This window comes from Limanda limanda, chromosome 17, assembly GCF_963576545.1.
Source record: "Limanda limanda chromosome 17, fLimLim1.1, whole genome shotgun sequence".
Taxonomy (NCBI): domain Eukaryota; kingdom Metazoa; phylum Chordata; class Actinopteri; order Pleuronectiformes; family Pleuronectidae; genus Limanda; species Limanda limanda.
Window position 1 is genome coordinate 23,282,029 of NC_083652.1, and position 13,891 is coordinate 23,295,919.

Genomic DNA, 13,891 nt, shown 5'->3' on the forward strand with positions numbered 1-13,891 from the left:
TAAGATCATGAAAACCCACCATATTTTATTTGGTTTCCAGGTTCTAGTCGGACAAAAAATTTGATACAGAAATTTAGCTTCAGTGGAAGTTTGACAAAACCCGAAGCCAAACAGATGTGGTTTTTATTTTTGCTTATTTATGTCAGTTCGACCTCCATATATATTTTTATGAGAGACATTAGAGAACAGGGAGGAGTTTCATCAAAGTCCTTGACCTTTAAATCAATGCAGTAAAATACACGCTTCACTGTCATGATGTACAGTTAGTCACACAGTTTAAATCTGTAAATCCAAAATCCTGTACTGGTATCAGGTGGTCAGGTGGTCTTCTGCAATCTGAAAAAGGGCATTGAGGCCAGTCACACCAGCTGGTTAATATCAACTTCTCCAAACAGGTTCCTCTGTGCATACAGGATTCTGATTTTCCATTTCAGTAGACTACAGTGTTCCTCAGAAAAAAGACTCGGGTGAATAAAATGCTGCCTTGGGCGAGTTGTAGAATATGGCATTAAAACTAAAGAACAGAAAATGAATAATTTCACTGATGGGCTATTTGCCAAATGGATATTGGGGAAGAAGCACTTCCAGTGCAAATACAACATAAAGCCTGTGTGCCCCATTCTTTTAAAAAGGAGCTTTAAGAGGAGTACAGTCAACTTAATGAGCCCAATCCATATGTCCTTTCCTACTTTTAAGCAGCTCACGCTAATCAGCATCTGTTTGGGTAGTTCACAAGAGTCCTGTTGCACGCAGCCCCCCAGTCTGCCACGCACGCACGCAGGCGCACACACACAAACAGACGCACACAAACACAAACACACACACAGAGAGTAAACACAGTGTGGTCTGATTAAGGTGTGAATTGGAGAACTCACACCTTGGGCAAACACAACACTTCAGTCCAACACATCATCAATCAGCCCTTAATTAACTAAAGAGAGAGGCTTGGACACTCGAGCGATGACTACGTGTGCCCCCCTTGAATGGTCACACACAAACACACCGTCACACACACAAACACTAATGAGGGATCAATTTGTGTTGGCACCCAATCTGCACAAATAGATGCTAATAAATAATCTACAATATATATTCCCCATGCCCATCACTTACATTAATAGCTCTTTAAATTATCGAAGCAGTTCCCAGATAACTGGTTTAAGATGTTTTTTTAAACATAGAAAGTAAAAGGTAGCAGGAAAAAATAAATCTAAAATATATATACATTAAAAAAATACATTAACTTGAGAAAAACATGACAAAAAAAAACTTTTCTTTGCACTAACCCAGCAGAATTTGTTTTCCCTATGGATTATTGGGGCCTAATGATACAATTCTTATGCCAAAACAAATGACTGGTAAATATTCACAGGGTTTTCTCTGACATTGTAAGACTAAGAAAGAAAGAAAATAATTCTACATTGTTTTTTCACATTTAATTACACGTTCATTAAGTGGGGCTCTAACGATTCTCCACGAGCTCTCTTTTTTTTGGTTTATTATTCTGAAGCCACTAGTCACTTCTGTGTGTTGGTTCAGATTTCACTGGGTTTGGTCTCGGGCTTGTGATTCGATTGGAGTGTGTCAGGACACGCACACACGCAACAGGCTGCACCTGATGCTGTGGCAGCGGGTGCGACTGGGCAGGCAGACGTGTTGCGGTTCCATCTTAGCGTAAAATTAACCAAAACCGTGGACGTTCGGACTGCAATTTTGGACACGGTTCAAGAATCTTTACAACCTTATCATTGAGTGTAACAGATCTTCTCAATGAATGGAGTGAAAACCAGTGTAACTGCAGACTTTGACAGAGTGTTGCGTTATGGGTTGGTTGCAGTCTGTGTAGAGCAAGTCTTTGAGAGTTAAGCTGCCTGACAAGTGTTTGGTTTGTCCACTTAAACCTGCAGGAGTTTCTGAGGGCAAGTGAAACATGTTCTTCTGTCACAGAAAATGAGTTATTAGTATCTCCTGACATAAACACTATCAAAAGACCTATCTGTCATAGTTAGACCTGCTATCAGGAGCACTGGGAGGAATCCCGCCAAAATGGTGGCCTGGTGGGCCGTCAAAAAATCCATTATGTTTTTACCGTCCTCAGAAGGCACGCAGAACTCTGCATAACACTGGTAGTTTATGCTTTAGCTGTTTGTGTTCCCACAACAGGCATACAGTCCCTCTCCCCATGAAACAACATGTAATTATGTTTCAGTTTGACTTATTCCGTTTCTGCTTGGGAGATTTGTGTAAAAACCTGCATTAAAACAGTTGCTAGTTTTACAGTGCCGTAAAGCAGTGTGGGATCATGGGAGTTGTTGTCGATGAAAATCTGCTGACGTTACTCAGTCAATATTAAAGTTTTATTCACATTACAAAATTCAGGAGAATTAGGTCAAGGCGTTTTTAGATATAATAATGAAAGATTGCTACATATTAAATCTTTGGAGTTGATGTACACTTAAATAGGCCTCAGAAGCCATGTAGTTGTTCACTTGGCGCAGGTGGCTATATCTAGTCACATCTTTGGGCTAATGTTATACTACTATATGAAATTACACCCACATATTGGGTCTAAACACTGTCGTGAGCACAGAATTAAAGTAGTTTGTGACTTTAGTTTACCTTTGACATCTCACATCGATCATGTGTCCACTCTGTTTTCTAAAGAAGACCTGTCACAGGCCTGAATGGACCAGTGACAAATCAATCAACTGCACTGAAACTTTCACTGGCCCTTGGTCATACTGTATGTCAGACCCTGTATAGTTTGTGGTCCATTTTCTAGCCATTTTCATTCACATATTACTCATAAAACAAAATAGTATATATTAACAGGGCCTGTCAAATGTAAGAATAGAATAATGTGTGAACCAAGTCACTCAAACAATATCAAAATCAAAACTAGCTAAAATACCCTAATATATGACAGACTGCATTTTAAATCAAGTCACACGTTGGGAGTTTGCATGTAAAATCATGCGCTTGTGACCAAAAAAAAAGTGGCACTCAAGTGTGGGCATGCTTAGCAGCGGAGATGGTGAAATTTTAAATCAGCCTCGTTTACAACCATAACGGTAGAGTATATCTTTTTTTATGTTCTTTCCTCGTGTTTTTAGGAATTGTATGTTAGCCCTGTTATTGAATCAGGACAACACAAGAAACCTCCTTTTGGAACACACTGACAGCCTGACAAGTAACAGATCACACAATGATGTTATTTTAAGTAACTGAGCATTATTACAAAAAAATATAAAAAATTAGAGCTACTATGGCATATGTGCTAAAACGAGTGATGTTTGAAAGATATAGTAAGCACTTTGAAGCACATGTGACTAAATCTGTAATACAATATCTCTGGTCTAGTACAGTCCTGCACACACGGAAAGACAGAGAGACATGGAAGAAAGAATTTGAAATGTCACAGGAGGATGACGAAGAGCACCTAAGCAGGAGGCTTGTTATAGCACTGCTAGGATCTTCCCCCAGTCAACTCTCATCAGGCCAGCTGCCTCCTGTGCTCATTAGCACAGACTCTTAAGGAGCTCCTAAAGACTTTGTGAAAAATGAACGCTCATTTGAGAGGTCGTTAATTTGCACTGTTATGCAAATTAGGTGGCAATTAAGCGATAGATCAGAAGAGCAGTGCCCATTTATAACAAGTGAACAAGCATTATGACACAGTCAGATGGTGCCAGGGAGAGCTGAGGGTACATGGTTAGTCTGCACAGGTCCAATGTACCAGTTTAGTGAGGAATAAAAATCACCGTGCCTATGATATGTACGGCTGGTCAGGATAACAGTTTACCAGGGGTTTTACACACAGACTACGTTAACATGTAACTCGCATTAATGAGTGCACATTAAAAGAGATACTGAATTAAAAAAAACTAATCAACCTGCCAAAATAAGCCCTCAATCTAGTTCAGTATTAGATTTATAAGGAGCACGAGGGGCTAAGATGGAACATGGGCTTCCCAGTATCTGTAATAACCCAATAAATACTGCTAATCTCCGAGTGGGTAGTAAAACTCGCTCCCTCCACCGGACCTGATGTTTCCATCTTTCCCCTGCATTTATGACATGGTGTGAAGTATACAAACATGCCGTCCAGGACAGCAATGTGGACTACTGAAGAGGGGTGGAAGGCTCCCATCAATTGTAATTAATCCTTAATTAGTCAGGATTAGAAGCTAGGCTCCGACACACTCCCACCCCACTGCCACCAAACTAATGCAATCCAGCTGAGGCCACATTTACATATCTTTAATTAAAGCGACGCCAGCTTCCTTTAAGAGCAAAGCCTGAAAGCAGTGTGAGAAGCATACATGCTGAGGGGGGGAGGCTGGGGGTGAAGCGTCAGGAGTCCAAACTTGACCAGTACTGAGGGGTCACTCGGTATTTCTTTGTTAGGCATAACTCACTGGGAAGATATGGATCAAGAGCTGGACAAATGATGGTGCTTTGCCCAACGTGACACTCTAGCCAATTAAATCAGTCTCTGTCACCAATATAAGCTCGTCCACTATCTTTATTTGCTGCAATTTGATTTTGTGAGTACATGCAATTAATTAATCCAATTAATTTCATTTAAATGTTCTGCTCCCTATCAGCAAATTCTGGAATAATATATCAGATGTGAGATTCACAGATCATTCCTGAACCAGCACTAACAACATATATTATCATATATAGACACAATCACCTGGTGATTTTTAACCCAATGTTTTGGGCTCTTATTCATTAAATCTCTGCATCACAGCATCATATCTCACCTTCCATTACACTTAATGTTTTAGCATCAAAACTGTTTGCAGAGCTGAATTACACAAGAAAAAAATAAAGTGGGCTGTTGTCCTAATCTAACTATGCAGTACAGTCAAAATCTATCTTGTTAATGCTCATTTTCAATTAAAAACTCAGTGGCTATCCATATCCAGACACCGTGACCTGGCTGAAACACTGAGGGACAGCACGGTCAAATCCCTGCCCTTGATGAATCCTGGCTGAATTCATATTGCAGCAGTCTTAAAGGTGAACAATTCCACTGAGCTTTTCCCTTCCTATAACACACTCAAGACAGCAGTTCCCCTTGTCAATATACAGACGCCCTGTTCCTACAGGAATAATACCACATGGGAAAATCAGCGGGCCCACACACCATTAGGCCGAGGCTGAAGGTTGGGGTGCTCTGCCTCCCCGGTTTGAGTTGGGGTGGGTGGGTGGGTGGGTGGGTGGCGCTGGTGTGTCTGTCAAGGCCAGGGGTCTGTGTGATATTAGCCGTCTGCCAATCTGGCTTGGGGAATGGACACCGAGTAATTACTCCTGCTCTTACTGCCTCATCAATCTCCCTGTATTGCTCCTGCACCCCCCCCCAACACACTATCTTTTTTCATTCTCTTCAGCAGAGGCATCGAAGAGAGAGAGAGAGAGAAAAAAAAGGAAAAACAATCCAGTGGCAGGACACCACAAAACAAAACGGAGATTTCTGAAACACCAATGAGACAATCCTGCACCACTACATAGCAAGAGTAAATTAAAATGAACTATTTAAAATGGTGATTTGACCATGTGTCCTATTCCCTTTTAACACCCAAGAGACAATAAAACAGAAAATGCAGGTTTGGTAGATACACATGGGTTGTATTCCTGCCACAATACATTTTTTATCTAGAAACAGCTTTTGGCTTAAAATGCACGATATGCTCTCCATCATAAAAATATATAATAAGTCTTCCCACAGGTTCTGAACAAGTCATGAAATTTTATGGCTCTGTTCCAAATTGAGCTCTTTGAAAACTAATAATAATTAAGTTGCTTTAATGAAGCATGTTAGTCACTAGACTTCATTTACTGTAGTCTATCAACGCTGGTGAAGTGCAAACATCTAAATCAACCATGTGATGCTGAAAGGGGTTTTCCTTACAAAACTTGCGACCAAATAAAGAGCCTCTGTTTTTGTTGTTAACATTCACAAGTGCCCTCTTAAATAAATATACAAACAAATTTCACAAGACTCAGAAAGGTCAAATGTTTATTCTGGCGGTGAATAAACAACTGGCAACTATGTGTGACCTTTAATACTGTGGCATTGTTTAAGAGTTTTTACGACTACTAATGTGCTGTTATTCAATTAACATGTAATTTGGGCCATTTGGTTGCTTAAATCCTATTGTAACGCAGACTTGAGTTCAGTGAATGCATCTGATTAGTGGAGTTACATGGTCTCCAAAAACATTACAATCCCAATAAACATATTTAACACACTTTGTTTAATAGACTGGTTGCTGTCGGAAAGAGCCAACAAGCTAACATAAGATAATAAAGGGATCCATTCATAAACATGTTATTCTACATAGCAACACAAATGGTCTGCACATTGTGAGTGTTTTGCTACAGGTTACAAAACAGATTTTATTTACATAATTTTGAAGCCTCAATAACTAGTTCATGATCTCCATTTCTTTCAGTAACACATAGCTAATTCAGAATGATTCATTTTCATAAGTGACACAGCTAGATTGAGGAACAAAAAAAAAAATCTATTCGTAATATATAAATGTTATATATATATAAAAGTTAAATCAACCTAAGCAAGACCTTTGAGTATTCACTGATAACAGGGGGGAGTTCTCTGTTAAATATAGTCAGAAGGAGCACTGAGAAAACCAAAGCAATATTATTGAGTTCAATAAATCTCACCTTTCATTCATCTTGTACAAGCGTTAATAGGATGTGATGATGGGTTGTCAGCTAGACGCCTTGCAGCATAGTAGCTAAGTGCTGCTGGCTCTGCTGGGGAGCAGCAACCGTGAGGGTTTGATGCTTGTAGGTTGTTATAATAAAATATGAAACTTCCATTCAGGTAGATGGTAGGCAGTCAATTAAACAAACATTAGAAATAATTAACTCAGGATGCAGTCAGTGGGTGTGCAGTATTACATGTAGAGGATTTATTTGTGGTGGTGGTTGGTGTGGCGTGTGACCGATGTGCATGCAGAGACTAATGCAGTTTAGAGTGGGAGAGTGTAAACCAGGTTCTCCTCTGCAACTACAAATCCCCATGTTGTCGTATCAATGATCCCATAAAGCCTCAATTTAAGCTGCTTTCAGACATGCACTGGACTCCGCAGTTCCTTTATGTTTGTATCTAAGGACTTGCATGTGTGAACACAAATGTCCGAGTGAGAAGCTCCACAATTTCCATCCAGGAGAAGTCGATGTGTGAACACAGCAGGATCCCCCGGGAGCGATTGAGAGGTTGTTAACGCTACTAACGCACGACAGATGCAAAAATGAAAAAAAATAAATAAATAAAACGAATATATCCCGCTGAAAAGCAGTGAACATAGAAGACACAGACAAAGTTGTCTAGAGAGTTTGTTGTAATAAGAGCCGTGGATGTCAGGGTCCTGTACACAAAATCATGGGATGTACACAGCAGAGTTAATACGTCACTTCCTGCCTCTGTCTGCTGCACCCGGCTGCTCCACCTCTTCTTATGCGGAGGATTTGATGGTGTTTCGAACACATTAATGCAGAGAACGGTCCGCCGAGTTGTGCATGTAAGAAACTTCCTGCAACACACACAACTCGAGTGTGGGGCCAAAATCTGTTTGTTTTAAAAGCATGAAATAAGGAGCTCCAACATAAGATCTACTGAAATGAAAACTTAGTGATTCCATCTATACGACGGGGTTAGGTCCCCACACACATTGTTTGGACACTGGCGTACCTGGGCACCCAACAGAGCTATCATCTGGATAAAGTTAACACGACACTGGCTACAGGCCAGCAGGACGTCCTTGTTGTTACTGTCGTTGTTAATATGGAATATATGACCCGTATGAATGATTATGTATAGACACATCATTATCATAAGGATAGTGAATGACACATTTCAATAATAAGGTGACACAGAGCCAGCCATTTCACTCTAAGGTGTGTAGGCTTCTAGCCAATTTGTCTCTATTTCTACACAGCCAACTTTAGGCATTATCCCACAGACTTGTTTGTCGGACAGCTAATCAAGATGAGTAGCAAGTGTCGGGGGTTTGAACTTGCCTGAGTGTCTTAATGTTGTCTCCAAGCAACAAAAAAAAAAAGAAACCTGCTTTTATTCCAATTGAGAAACTAAATTTTCTCTATTTAAAAAAGGCATCCAAAAATAACTACAAGAGGGAAAGTTCAAGCTTGAAAAAGAGGGACTGGAGCAGAGTGACAGAACAGAGTGAGTGACAGATTCACTGTCGTGTAAAGCACCAGAAACGCATAAAAGTAAGGAGCAAGCCTCAAACATTCCCAAACTAAATGAGAAACTTCTGAGAGTAACTGCATCGGCTCGTGAGAGATTTTGGCATAAGCTGTCCCATTGCACCAAGAGCTATTTTTACAGCAAATACCCATGAGAGGGACAACGGCTCTGAGTTACAGCAAAGCCACTGGCTCTTAACTTTGATCATTTCCCGTCTCCTCTGAGTGCGTTAAGTTCTTTTTTGGACAGCATCTTTAATAAAGTATTGAAATGTATAAAATTTCATGCAGATGGAGGTCATATTTAATGTGAGAGTCCAAGAAAACACAGGAACTGTTGTGAAACGGGCTGTTTTGGGGGTGGGGGGGGGGGGGGTACTGGCATTTGCGCAGAACATTTCCTTTACAATGAAAACAATCTAACCAACTGCAGCACTCAGAGGAATTCACCTCCCATCCCCCATACCCCCCACCCACCCACCCTCCCTCCACCACCACCATTACATTACCATATCAAAGCCCGGAGTTCAGAGCAAGTCTTCTCTTTCAAGAATGGGAGCTAGGCAGAGGGAGGGAGGGAGGGAGGGGGAGAAGAGGACAAGACCAAGGCAGGCAAGAGTAGACCCAAGACCCGAGTCTGCTTTCATCCCTGTTTGGTGTGTGTGCGTGTGTGTGTGCGCAAGAGAGACACAGTGTGTATGTGGGTGTTCCGATGCAAGTGCATGTTTGTTGGCAAAAAAAAATACTGCAGAAAAATCTGGGGAGATACTAGAGGACTACTGATTGGATCTTCCACGAGCTGCACCGAAGAGAAGTCAATTCACATTCCAGAGGCACATAATGGGGCCTGCAGGGGGTCTGACGGAGAAACAGAAATGCCAAAGCAGGTACACAGTGCAGTTAGCAGGGCACTATGTGGCAGATGGCCAGCGGAATCCAGGCAGAGCCAAGGAGCTCTATATATCTCATGGTTGGAATATTCACCTCAACAACAGATCTGTTGCTAACCTACACTACTGCCATGTCTTGTCTGGTTTTTTTTCCTGTTCAGCTCACTGTACAAGAGCTCACAGACCCCCCCCCTCTCTCCAGTTTGCTGGGAGACTAAATGGGAAAATCAAAGTGAATGGCATTAGGGTAAATAAGACCACTGGTTGCCTGGGAAACAGTGTACCCTGCCCCACTCACTCAAGCCTAGCCTTTACTTTTCTCCCATCACTGGAGAGCAATAATACATTATTGACAGAGGGCCACAACAGGCAGCAGTGCAGCATTTTCAAATTGTATTTGAACAAGAGAGATTTGCTGTTCGTAGATACACAAGGCAAATGAAAGAGAGTACAGCACGCAGATAGACACGAGCGGAGGGAGACTGGCAGTTGGGGGAGAATTCTAAAAACCCTCCCCATTCACACGACCATAACCATCAATCTGCCATCCGTCCCAGGCTTCCTCCTTTGAACCCTACTAGAATCTGTCAGAGAGCTGACTGGAATCGCTAACTAGAGGAGAATAAGCAGCTTGTTTACTTGGATTTTTTTTTTTATCAACCAAAGCTAATCAGAGACACTGTATTTACGTAGGAACTAATTTCATAATAAGGTTTTGTTTCCCTGAAATTCACTATTATTTCTTAGAACAATATAAGAATAATCTCCTTTTTCTTTGCATGTTGCATTTAGATTAAGGGGTTGCATTGATATGCATTGAAATTCACTCTCAATGCACAATTACCCTTTATGGTTCAGCTGTTGGAGAAAGAACATCTTTGTACTCTAATAGCATAAAAGTGTAACAGTTAAGTAATTACCCAGGAATTTTTCATATCTGTCTGCTGCTGCATGAGTTTAGGAACAGGTTTGATTGTTTGATTTGATAGTTTGAAGAACACATTAAAATTTCGGTGTGGGTCAGAACCCGGGGGCTGATCCGGGAGTTTTTTCCCACTTTCCTTAACATTGCCAAAATTAAGCATTTTTCAACAATTTCTGTTTCTGATTTGTGAGAGAATAAATAGATTCTGGACTGATATGTAAGAGTATGTGCAATTTGGTGTGGTTCCAAAAAAACCAAGGGGTTGTTAGGACTGTTAGGCCGTAGCAGAGGTATGCAGTGTACTGTGTGTTATACTAGTAAGTGACAACCATAGTACTTCTCCTTTCGGCTTCCTCAGTCAAAACGGAAAACTGGATTGCATTCTCATTAATAAGGATGTGATCTCAACATGTTTGAGTGTTGTTCTGCCGCAGCTTGTGCTGTCTGACTCAAGTTTCAAAGGCCCCAAATCCCTAAGATGAGTTTCAGCTGGTCGGTGGGAAGCCTGGACAGTGGCCAGAAATAGACCATTTTCTTTTTATAATCACTAGGAAAAAAAAATCCAAACTAACTGCAATTCATATATATATATATAGAATGATCTTGAACAAAAGCATGCACCATACATGCAGCTACATGGTTGAGTCTGCAGCTTAAACAAACAATACTCAATCAATGGAGTTCTCCAAGAGGCCAATAAAAAGCATATCGGTGCCAGGAAAACTGAAGCATAGACGCACTCGATCCCAGCAGTGAGTTACAACCTGTGCAGACTGGAGAACACAAAGAATGAGCGGAGTTGAAACTCACCCGTCTTCTCTTTGATCTCACAGAGAACGCTGAAGAGGGCTGGCTTCATTCTGTGACAGTTCAGGGCATGCTTCCTGTAAGAGAGAGGAGGGAATAAGAGAGGGAGAGAGTAGGGAGGATTACGATAAACAGACCTCCATCTCAAGTCATACCATGTCCTCCCCCATAAACAGGTAGTGTATTATGCATACAGAATTTCATGTAAAGTACAACACAGCCGAACAGAGCTATGTTGTTTAAAGGCATTTTTAATGGCCAAATGCTTTTGTCAGTGCATTAACATCCTTGATGCTTCAATCTGAACCAGCAAGAGTAATATTGTCATTTGGATGCTTTGCACTATGGGACAGGTAATGATGCCAAACCTCAAGGTCATTATTACTGAGCACCAGATTCCACAGTAATCTAATTTCTACCTCTTACAGAAAGACTTGTACCATAAAAGTAGATTACAAGTTGATAGAGGGGATTAGTATTAAGTTGCAATTTTAATTTAATCACCGGCATTCTCGTTATTGCCGAACAGGCTAATAGCAATTAAAGGAGAAAAGGCAAAACTTCAGAGCTTGAACTACAGGTTATCGTAATCAAATCCCAACACTTGAGCGTCAAAACTTCCTGCTAATACTCACACATGCACCCACACACACCCGTCCAACTTACAGTTATTAAAACATGTACAGCTGGGGTCTGCTGCAAAGCCTGAACCCTAATATGACCCTAAATGACTTGACTGAATTATCTCTAACACTATTGTGTTGACAATACAAACCAATTACATGAGGGAGAAGTACATTACTTAGCTTGGTACCTATTAAACTGCATTATAAAAGTGAGTCACTTTTTCACATCTAAAACCAGGTTAAAGGCAAGAATGTGCAACTAAGCATTAATAAATTATACCAGCCCCTGTATCTCACAGTGTTCCACTATTGTTGAGGTTTTCAGAGAGGTGTTGTTAACTTCTAGAATAACTGTGCAGCTATAGTTTGCAGCGCTGCTGTAATATTGTATTATCTTGTAAAAGTGTTTCTGTAATTGCACTGAATTGTCCTACAGAGAAAGCAAAGAATCATTTGGATGTGCTCTAGTCATACTTTCACTAATCCCAATAGATATAATTTATAGAATAAACTGAAAATGTTCCAGCAATTGTAAAAGTGCAACACAAATAATGGTTAGGTGAAGAACGACTCAATTTCTGATAAACATGAGCTCGAAAAGACTAAACACCTGAAGATCACCCTTATATAAAGCATTTCTTTTCCAAATTACACATTGATAGAACAATTTTGATGCAATTGTAAAATCACAACAAGGATAATGTTATGGTGAAAAAACAAAGACAACATGAAGCCTCCATTTCTGATGAAAATGAGGTGAAGAAGATGACACAAGCAAGTCTAAAGATCATCCTTACACAAAAGCATTTATCTTCCAAATAACAACACATCAACACAACCACAGATGGAGATGATTTGGCTACACCTGACCTCAACAACAATTCCAGTTGTGAATTTCCGCTGGCGTTTTTAATGAGGGGACTAAGGTGAACTATCAAATTGTGCGCCTGCTGTATATATGCAACAAACAACTGCCATTATGTTTGATTATTGAGGCAGGTTGATGTCAAGAGTTGTGCGTCTAACATTAATTATGTCATTTTGTCCACCAATTTTGTCACTGCTGGATTTGAGTTGGGGGGAGGGCTGCCTTCAGCATGGAGGGTATGAGCAGGAGGGGGAGAAGGAGGTGCTCATGCGGTCCTGTACTGACCTGTGTTGGAAGTTGAGTGGCAGGCCACCCCCTGCCATGCCCCCCCCTGCTCTCCCTCCCTCTGTGGGGTCGTCTGATCCACCCCAATGCGCCGGCGAGTCCTCTGGCCAGCATCTGAACATATGGCGACAGGGTGAGAGGATGAGGGCGGATGGTGCGCAGGAAGTGTTCTCTGCAACGCCGAGTTCTTGCACGGCACTGACCACTCCCCATCCCAACACACTGCCACCCTACACGGCGAGGGCGTCGTGCTCACACGTGGACCGCCTCACACATTAATTTGTAGATCACGACTGATGGAAGGACTGATGTGTGGGTGACAAAGAGTTAAGGGTGATATTGATAAAGTACATTTGAAGTCAGACCAGCTGCTAGATATTAGCAAACCTATTTATAACAACAGGCTGCATGTTGTCATGAACCTGGTTGTGGTTTAACCTTTTACCTCAAGTATACCTAAGAAGTCAATTAGCAGACAGACAAACAATCGCTCATGCAGTGCAAACCAGCCTGTCAGCTAATGATACATAGGAAATAAATATATTATGATTGAAATGCCTTATTGATTATATAAGTGCTATGCTAAAGGCAGCTCCAAGGACTTAAACCGTGCGTACCATACACTTTGTATCATGTCTGCTGACCTACAGTCGACTGCATTCCCTAGCGTTAACCCTGCTCTCACACGTATAACAGGAAGAGGACCTGCTCTGAGATGGGAGTTCAGATCAATACAAGCATACAGCAAGGACATCTCTGGCACTTCCAAAGCAGCCACACCTTTAAATACTTTAATAGTCTGTTTACATCTAATAATAAGACTGCTTCGTGATTCCCAATAATCTAATTGGGCCTTTAAATCCCAATCATCCTAATTATGGCATTTGATTAACCACAGTGTTTTGTAAATGGTAAGGCGCATTTCATTAGAAGAGAATTAATCACGGCCTGCGTGAAATATTCCAAAGCAAAAAGTATTTGCAATGGTCCGCGAAAGTGAGGAACTGATTAAGTCCTCAAACTTGTGTTGGAGAAAAAATGTAATATCCCCAGTGTTCATAGGCTGCTGGTGTAGCATCATCCCTCCCCCTCACCACCATCTCATTAATAGAAACTCGATTTGCGGACAGCTGCACTCGCGTACACATTATAGGAGAATTGATTGCACCCAGCACACAATGAAAAGGATGAACACCAGGGAGGGAGGGAGTGAAAGAGGAGTGAATTAATTAAGAGAACCAGG

General features: G+C 41.2%; 1 protein-coding gene across 3 annotated transcripts in view; it reads right to left on the bottom strand.

Moving 5' to 3' along the window:
• The window catches only part of pbx4 (pre-B-cell leukemia transcription factor 4), a 31,122-nt gene that overhangs the window by 15,324 nt on the left and 1,907 nt on the right, over positions 1 to 13,891 (bottom strand). For 2 of the 3 annotated variants that reach the window (XM_061090145.1, XM_061090144.1), the window contains exon 2: positions 10,873 to 10,946. In XM_061090145.1, coding sequence (XP_060946128.1) covers positions 10,873 to 10,946 — 74 coding nt within the window. Of the gene's footprint in view, positions 1 to 10,872; positions 10,947 to 12,648; positions 12,763 to 13,891 lie in introns of all 3 variants that reach the window. The other variant, XM_061090143.1, reaches the window with a different exon arrangement.